Consider the following 9,300-nt stretch of genomic DNA (forward strand, 5'->3'; position numbering starts at 1 on the left):
CCTGATTAGCAAATGAGTCGTCTCTATTATTGTGTCGGAGCAAACCTGTTTTCCTAAATTAACATCATGTCTTTGGAAAGCTCATCAAGTGCAGCTAGAGATAGTACCAACATGGCAACATTGAAGCAATGTGTCAATGTCATGTCCTAGTGGTGAACCTCCCAATATTCTTGTCTACTGCTGCATGTTTTCTTCATATAAAACATACTTTCTCCACGGCAAAGGTCGAATACTATGGAGACCATAATGGAAGCTTTCCCGTCCACAGATACACTATGAAGAATGAGATGAATATATTTTCTACTCTCCTGAATAAACTTCATGATATTATCCCTACAACACAAAAGGCAATAGAAAAGTTGTGTAAACATTTACTTATGACCACGAGCAAGGCGGAGAACTGCATATCCATCTTATTACTAATAGAATGCCCGTGCGTTGCTACGGGCTATAATACATATAAATAAAGAAAACAATGATAAAGTGTCTCTAAGACCGAAACTCATTTGTCTGTTGCTACCGGCTATAATATATATAAATGAAGGAAAGAAATGATAAACATTGTCTCCAAGGCCGAAACTCATTTATCCCTCATACGTCCGGATGTGTTCGGACGCCGAAACTCATTTATTCCTCATACATTCGGACGTGTTCGGACATCAAATGAGCACCCAACAGATTCTTCAAAATCCAACGGTCTGGACAGTCCAGACTACCCCAAATCCAGACCATACGTGAAGAAATACGTGGTTGTTCGGACGGGAAACATTTTCTATGCTTTCTTTGACTCTTTTGTTTCTTTATATGGGAAATTATCCTGAACACGAATGAATGGAGCAACACAAAACCCCCACCCTACGACACATCTTCTCTTTTTGCTACCTGACCCATCCCTTCCCGCTCCGTTTCCCACCGTAGCAGGACATTTCTCGCTGAAGCCCGCTCCTTTTAAAACCGGATGACCTCCACCTCACCTTCACCATGGCGTCCTCTCTCCTTTTCACGGTACTTCCCCATGGACCGCCGAGGAGTCCCCCGCCAACCGCCCACTCTCCACCATGATCCCTTCTCCACGTGTTTGTGTCGATCCTCCGGCCTTTATCAAGCGGGGGGGGGGGGGGGGGGGGGGGGTAGGCGTGCGCCAACCATGATGCCCCCAAGCAAAGAAGACAGATTCGATGTCTCCAGAGCCATTGCCACGGTCCGCTGTGTCCGTTATTAACCCTTGAAGCAACCAACCAATGCATTTACCTTTCTATCCTAACCAAACAAATTATACGACTTGATGACAAAAATATGAATCGCTCGATCATGCAATTTGCTATAAAGCCATCTCTAATGAAACATAAGTTGCCACGTTTTCTTGAGTAGGAAAATAATTCCGCTCAGACATAACTAAACAGACTAACCCCTACCCCCATCCACAACTGTCGCATAATATAAGTGGGAGGCATGCATGTGCCCTTGCCGCCTCAGCCCGCGCCGCGTGCTGGCTGCCGGCCAGAGCACCCGCCCGATCCAGATCTGGCCAGGACGCCCACAACTGCCACCCGCGTAGGCACGCCCCACCACGCCCCCGATGAGCAGCCGCCCGCGCCGCCAACCCAGGACGCCCATCGTGCTGCCCCGGCCGCAGCAACGCCGCACCGTCCTGTAGAACTGCGCGCCTCCGCTTCGAGTCGTCGTCCCGCGCCGGCCCACCATGAGGAAGGGGAAGATGCCCCGCCGCCACCGACGCCGGCAAGAGAGAGGGGGGGGGGGGGGCTGGAGGAGGCGCGCTAGGGTTCGCCTCGCCGCTCGCGGGAGCAGACGAGAAGGTGCACCAAAAATCACTTCCTTAGCTCGCAACCATCCTATATGAGGCATTATAAGTCGTCATCTTGGAGTATTAAAAAAATATAAAATTATGAAACAATGAATACTCACCCTGCAAATTGGTTGATTTAGTTCTTTCCCATGTCATGAGTGCATAAATTAAAAGAAAAATATCCCACTTTATGCATCGCTTTGGACTCCCTGCAAACTTGCACACAATCGTCAGAGGAAAAAAATATTTGCAAACATGGTGAAAACAATGATACATGATTGTAACAATAATAACTTACGGAAAAAATTAGGTCCAAGTAGTGATCAATGGTCTCTTTCAACATATGTTGCTTGTCGCATGCCACTACGCGCCCTGCCATGTTGAAAGACCCGTGGTCCATGTGCATCTTACGTATGTCTTGAATTTTCTCGAGACTTCTGCTAATTGGATAAGCTTAAACTTGAGAGAATATTATAATAATACCTAGTTATCTGCACTGAACACACATATAGAACTTCTACGGTTGATCTAACAAACTCCATCAAGTTGTATGTTGTACCGGCTACAGATATCTCACAAATTCAGTGGAGTTACTTGTTGTAGGTTCTTCTCATTTATGTCAATACATGATTTCTCACAAGCCACAGAGACCTCACCGATAAATATAAATCACAAGGGAAATTATGTAGGCTTACTTGCACAATCAAATCATCCTCGGGCAAATAAAGCTGTAGCTGTTCATCTAAGGCTGCAGACCTTGTAGTTTGGAAGGTGGAAGCACCTAGAAAATAAGCATAACATATTAGAAACACCAGTTTCTTTTCTAGCAGGTAACCGCACATCTCCACTACAGCAAAAGAAGATGGCATGCTAAAAAATCATTATTGATCACAAAAGGATGTATTTAACTAAAATGCCTAAGACCAAACAATACACCAAAATGTTAAATAGTAGGCATAATTGTTATTAGAGTAGTGCTAATCAGAAGGTAAAAATATTATGTTGATCATGCATACGTTAGGATATAATATAGTTTGGTCGAACCAAGATATAAAATGAAGAACATTTTCACTTATGCTATCATACTACCTTAAGTTTCCGTATTCACGCAAACTCGTGAATTACAGAATTGCTAGTTTCATTATCTGCACAGGAAAATAAAGAACCATTGACATATAATGTTTCCTTGTCTCTTCTCTTTGTAAGACTAATTCCCAAATTCTGGCTGGTAGTAATTAAAACATTTTCCAAACCTTCAGAATACTCGCATATTTCCATCATGAACTCAGTATATGTGTCTAGAATTCCAGTTGCAAACTGACCAAAGGCCCTAGTAGCGCAAGTATGCAAATTGGTATCAAGGCGAACTTATACAGAAATGGTGCAGGCTAATTCTGTATAAAGAAACAGTTAGCTTCCACTGTTCAGTACAATAAATAAAGTATCACGTTCAAGACAAATCTGATAGAGTGTGAATAAATCGATAAGTAAATCAATAAGCTGCATACTCTAAAAGCTCGGAGATCTTTGATGTCGTAGAAGTTATTAATCTTCTACTCGTTTCAGAAATCCCTCTAAGCTAGTGTTACAAAAAGGGAAAATCAGAGCTAACGAAGGGCATTGTCATATTGCAGTGCTCCTCTCTAGATCCCCTTGCTCATAGTCAGTAAAAGGCTTACAACAATCGATCTTGGCTCCGCATTTACTTTACCTTGTCAATGTTGAGAAAAACAAGGATTGAGCTGCAGGTGGTTCTCACCTACTTTAGCAGCTTTGTACAGCTAAAGGCCTAAAGCTTATCATGGCGCAGTCAACAAACAGAACTTGCAAGTATTATTTTACACTTAATCAGCAGATGTTTCTCAAACACAAAATGCAGGCAACTGTACAAGTAGGAACTAAAATTCGTGCAAGTAGTCAGAAGATTTCCAAAGCAAAATAAATAAAATGTAAATAAAGAATAGCTTATCTTCAGTACATGATTTCTCCTAAGAAGGCATGCGAGATGAACAAACTATGTAGCGCAATAAGGGGCCTGATGAATTAACAACCTAACAACAATGAGCGCATTGCGTGGACAGAGGAAGGGAACGGTGAGTCGACCAAATCGGTGAACTTATCGCTGGTGCCCTGCTTCGCCAGTCGGTCGCGCATCCTTGGGATGGTAATCAGCGAGAGGTCAATGCAGGTGATGCCGCAGGTGACGCCCTCCAGCAGATGCTCTTCCCAGAGTTGTGAAATTGCTGCACCCAATATTAACACAGCAACACGCAATAAACGTTGAAATTCAGGAACTTGCAGATCAGGTGTCCATCTCCTCTACCTTCTTCCTTGCTGCTTCCTTCTCCTCATCTGTTTGATCCCCATGAGGCTGACATGCGGCATATATGCTGCAATCGTGTGAAAAAACAGTCGTTTACAGTTAAATCAAATATCATATTAGATCAAATATGCTGACACATGACATGTGGCATATATGCAAGTATTCATGTTAAATCAACATTCATGACCATATCAGATAACCCTTTCCTGCCAGCATTCCCAGATGCAGAGGTTGTTGAGGATTTATAGTAGTAAGATGATCATATGCTTCCTCAAACTACCTGATTATTAGAGGGTGGAACTTGGTTCCAAGTTGATGCATTAGTTGGGGCTGCGACGCAGATTTCTACCAACAATAAAAGATCCAAAGAAATGAAAGCATCTTCAGAAATCATAGATATCTTCAGTTTGTACAAAATAAAATCCTAGAAAGAAAGGCTTGAATCACAGTACCTTAGCCTTGGCGAGATCCAAATGCACATAAATGTAGTACAGAAAGTGATGTGTAATATCATTGTAGTTGTTTACAAGCCTGACAAGAATTCATATAAAGTAAGATTAAAATGTAGCTAACCAATGTCAAATGGCTCATATAAAGTCTCTGATGGCACCGTCATCTTCTTCAGTTCTGTCTGACACCTTGAAGAAGACTAAGATCACCCTAACTTGGTACTGCATCGGCGACACCAGCACCGGGTAGAGAGAGAGAGAGAGAGAGAGAGAGAGAGAGAGAGAGAGAGAGAGAGACGAGTAGACCGCGACCAGATCTCATTCCCTGCTGCCACTGGTCCCCATTCCCGTCCGCCACCGGCCAGCGTTCTCCGGATCCCCCGCTGCCATCACTTGCACACAGAGAAAGGAAAGGCCAGGGCATCCCGGGCAGAGAGATGAGAGGAGGCGCCGACCTACATAGCTCGCCCTCACCACTGTGTGTCGCCACTCCAGAACGATTAGGAGAAGCTAGGGGAAATAATTTTGGTAGTGTGGGCTGATTTTCCAGGCGTTCGTTTTGGCAGGAAATCGGTAGGAAAGACCAAAGGCGGAGATGGGTTACGTTTGGAAAATATCAATGGAGTTCCTTCATTCAGAGGAACGAAACGAACGAAATCAAGCCATACCATCACCGCCGCAAACTCCCCTTTAGGAGTACAGATAATAGTTAATATTCCATAACAAACTAAAAACCGGACATGGGAGGATGGGCATCTGTTCCTAGAAAAATCGGTGGGAGTCAGGAATCGCTGCAAGGTTAAAAATAAAAAAAGAGGAGGTTAGGATCGATTGAGGTGGTGGAAACGACCTAGTAACTCCCCTTTAGTAACAGGCCATAAATTGGAAGGCAACCTTTTACAGGAAATATCACGTATATTTGTTTAAATGAATGATCATTAAATTCCATAAAATTTCTATCCTAAGAATATCTAACACATTAATCTTAAGAGCAACAGTAACTAAAGAACAACAAGCAGCTAGATGTCCTCAATGGTGACACAACAGTTGAGGTTGGGGATATGCAGCTTCATTTCTTTGAGAAGTCAAACAATCTGTACAACGACATGCATAAGCAAATAGGAATAATCTGAAAGGGGAAGGATTATACTATTTTGTCTTGTTGAGTTCGCTTCCCAGTTAAATATGTTCCATTTCTTTTTATTACAAAATCAGAGCCCCTCCATTTAGTAAGAGGCTCAAATTAACGCTGATAGTCTAGACATGCTACACAGAAATCATGGAAGGGCCTAACACTGATAACATTACCATTGTATATCTAGTCATAGTGTTCCAACTATCCCACCAAAAATAAAGGGAAGAAAATTAGAATACACATAGGCTAGAAAAAAATGATTACCATGATCTTAAATAAGCAAGCAATATAGCAGTGTCGTTCCCACAAAGGCAAATGAGAGAGTACAACAAAACTGGAAGTACCAATAATCATATCATGAAATGTGTTGTTTTCTTCATCAACGGATCTAACAAAAATGAATTGAGTTAGAAACCTGATCAGGTGCAAGCATGCAGTATAGAACAGTGGGTAAAAGAAAGGAATAAAATACAATATTGAATAATCTCCTCACTCATAAGGTGCTTTTGCAAGAAAGGAATTAAATTCAATATCGAAAAATCGATCTCTTGTTTTCAGCTTGACTTGATTCTATTGCTAACTGCATTCCCAAAAAATAATGCCCGCGTTCTAAAATTTGAGTCATCTAGCAAAACGTAGTTCAGTTTATAAAGTTGTTGGTGCAGGCATCCCATGATGGTCATATTTTTGCAGAATTTAGTTAGAACCATCAAGTGAGCTTTAGTTAACTCACAAGCTTATATGCATCTAGAACTTTAAGTTATACTCAAATCTACAAAGGTGCAAAAACATGCAGGAACTAAGAATAGATCATGTACTTCTAACAAAATCTCGAAACTGGCACATGAGGGGACATATCCCAATATTTAACGTAAGTCGGCATGAAGATGTCCCCAAGATACAAACTTCGTATAATTTATCATGAAAATTGTCCCTGGTAGAGTAAGTTCAAATTTTCATCAATCTTTATTATATCGAAAACTTTTGTTTTCTTCAATTAAATATGCATACCAGACCTCTCCAACAAGATGCACCTCTCCAAAATGCTTTATGAACCTGATAGATATAGAAAGCATGTAGCCATACCTATTCTTGCATGTGCATGTCGAGTTTGAAAAAAAAAAACAAGGTAGCAACATCTTTCCAATAGTTTGCTGAGTGCTAATCACCTTGCAGGCTGAAGAAACACGATGGTATGGGGTGCTAATTAATTCAAACACAAACAACATAAAAACCAAATTGAGATAGAAGCTACTGCACACATACTATTCTGAATTTGATGATCAATTAATTGGCGCCTTTCTATTTGTACACTTAGAGGGTGCTTGGATCCAAGGGACTATTTTTAGTCTGACTAAAAATAGTCTCTTTTAGAGGCTAAAGTTCCAAGCACCCCTGACTAAAGAGAGGCTAGGACTAGCCTTGAGGCTAAAATTTTTTAGTCATAGGAAACCTACTAAAATATGTATTAGCCCTCTCTCTCCTCATTTAATTCCTCTCCTTTAACACATGCGAGTTCTGGATTGGAGGGTTTGGAGGATAATAAATGCTCAATAACTTGATTTTAGTCTTTTTAGTATTTGGATCCAAGCATGGATGAGGCTAGCAAGTTTTAGTCCCACTACTTTTAATCATGGGACTAAAACGTATCCAAGCACCCTCTTATAGACATCTCAAACATCAAAAATCACAGTTCAGATTTTGTTCACATATAACCTAGTATGATCTTCAAAAAACAAGAAATAGAACCTGGTGTGTTGTCTCTTACTACAACGGGAAGCCATCTGCCTCCTTCCTGCTAGCTCTGAGAAACTGCATTTCCATTGTCGTTGAGCACAGGGCGCTTGATGTGGCCACTGCATCATCCATCCTCTCTGATCCATGGACACATAAAAAAGTCGCCATAAACACAAGTCAGTTTGTTGAGACAACATGAACAAATAAAAGTAGAAGACAACTCCATCACTCCTTATGCTGGCCTCGGCAAGTTTGCAGCCACATATTATAGCCACTTCGAACAATAACCCCTACATATTATAGCCACTTCGAACAATAACCCTGAATCACTCGCCTGCATTTCTTTTGGTTACAAAATTCAAATGAAGTAGCACTACAAATACAGTAGTAAATTGTAGGTACAACATGGACAAAGGGGAATTCTACAGATGCTGCTGTTTTAACCACCATGAATTATACAGACAGACTCTTATTCTGAAAATCAGATGGTAAGGTTCAGAATACCTGTGTACGGTCGGCAATGATGAGTGAACTCTTAATAAATTGAATACTTGAAAACACTTACTAAATCGAATATGCTTTATATGCATCATCTCAAATTGCTTTGCATGGTTCTTCAAATAAAATCTCATAGCTGCACATAACAGAACATTGGGGCATGAAATAAATCTGAACAAAATGAAGAAAAAGTACAGCAAAAGCTGGCCTAGTGACTTGGTGAGCAATATGATAACGTGATAATATCATGTAGCATAGCTTTGCCATCACGCACAGGAGGACCGGAGGAGTGTTGCCTTTGGAGTCAGCCATGACCTATGGATGAATATATAAGCTAGCTCTGATTTGCAAGAGGGGAGCAGCCTGGTGTGTTACAAATTCGGCCACCATAGGGGAATCTCATGAACTGAGACAGCCAGGGCGCCATATTCGTCATCGTCTACTACCACCTTGGCCCTGTCAAACTGTGGCGTCGAGCTTGCAGGCAGAGTGGCGAATGGCCACAGACAGTGGAGCCCTCCTCTAGTAACAGGAACGACACAAGCAACAACTATCTGAACACATTTGTGAATGATGAGAATAGGATGGTAAGGTTCAGAATACCTGTGTACGGCCGGCAAGTACTCCTTGCGACGATCGTCGCACCCTGCCCTGGGGTTCAGCGCAGGTGGCGGCGGCGTCTCCCCTCAAAGGTCGGCGGCGGCGGCGACGGCGTCTCCCGTCGGAGACCGGCGGCGGCGGCGGCTCCTCTAGGAGATTGGAGGCGGCGTCTCCTCTGGCAGGTCGGCGGCGGTGATCCCGGACGTAGGCAGCGGTGATCCCGGACGACCGCGGCGGCGCCTCCTCTGGGAGAGACGGCAGATCGTACCACGGCGGCAGCGAGAGACGGCAGATCGTACGTTGGCGGCGATCCCGTATCTCGGTGTCGGCGATCTCGTACATCGGCAGCGGGTAGATCGAACGGGATCGCGGCAGATCGTACGTCGGCGGCGGCAAGGAAGCTCTCCCGTACGTCGGCAGGGGCAACGAAGCTCTTCTTTCGATGAGATCGAGATGGGATCGAGAGAAGCGTTTTTTGTGTGGGGTGTGGGTTTTTTTTGGCTGCGTGGAATGGGGTGAGGGTGGGGGGAGGATGACGAAAAAAAACCAACAAAAATAAACCGCGCAGACTATTCACCAACTGCTCCATTAGAAGTAGAAGATTATGTATGAAACAATACAATCATTATCGACTTAGAATCAATATAAATGCAGATAGCTTACACCTAGATGATAATCACTTAGAAGTTCAATGTACACACATTACAGAACACTTGAGCACAAACACAATCAGCATGGATTAATTTATTTG

At 42.7% G+C, this 9,300-nt stretch overlaps 1 protein-coding gene across 11 annotated transcripts; it reads right to left on the bottom strand.

The window, feature by feature from the left end:
* Positions 1-1,178: 1,178 nt before the first annotated feature.
* On the bottom strand, positions 1,179-9,043 carry LOC125546624 (uncharacterized). 11 transcript variants are annotated; one of them, XR_015611257.1, is made up of 8 exons: positions 8,553-9,043; positions 7,464-8,471; positions 5,979-6,102; positions 4,131-4,197; positions 2,503-4,050; positions 2,102-2,244; positions 1,927-2,012; positions 1,179-1,853 (listed from the first exon to the last, which is right to left on the bottom strand). XR_015611257.1 is itself a non-coding variant. In XM_087536124.1 (8 exons), the coding sequence occupies exons 1-5, from the start codon at positions 8,889-8,891 to the stop codon at positions 2,550-2,552; spliced, it is 750 nt and encodes a 249-aa protein (XP_087392250.1). In that variant the 5' UTR covers positions 8,892-9,043; the 3' UTR covers positions 1,187-1,853; positions 1,927-2,012; positions 2,102-2,244; positions 2,503-2,549. The 11 variants fall into 11 exon arrangements, 4 of the variants coding, with proteins under 4 accessions (XP_087392250.1, XP_087392252.1, XP_087392251.1 ...); XM_087536124.1 differs by lacking the exon at positions 4,131-4,197 and adding an exon at positions 5,248-5,370 and having other exon boundaries at positions 1,187-1,853; positions 2,503-2,588; positions 7,464-7,588; XR_015611255.1 differs by lacking the exons at positions 4,131-4,197; positions 7,464-8,471; positions 8,553-9,043 and adding an exon at positions 5,248-5,370 and having other exon boundaries at positions 1,190-1,853; positions 2,503-2,588; positions 2,897-2,952; positions 3,061-3,201; positions 5,979-7,431.
* Positions 9,044-9,300: the final 257 nt, after the last annotated feature.

The sequence above is a fragment of the Triticum urartu genome, chromosome 7A, assembly GCF_056163025.1.
Source record: "Triticum urartu cultivar PI428250 chromosome 7A, HENAU_Tu73, whole genome shotgun sequence".
Lineage (NCBI taxonomy): Eukaryota > Viridiplantae > Streptophyta > Magnoliopsida > Poales > Poaceae > Triticum > Triticum urartu.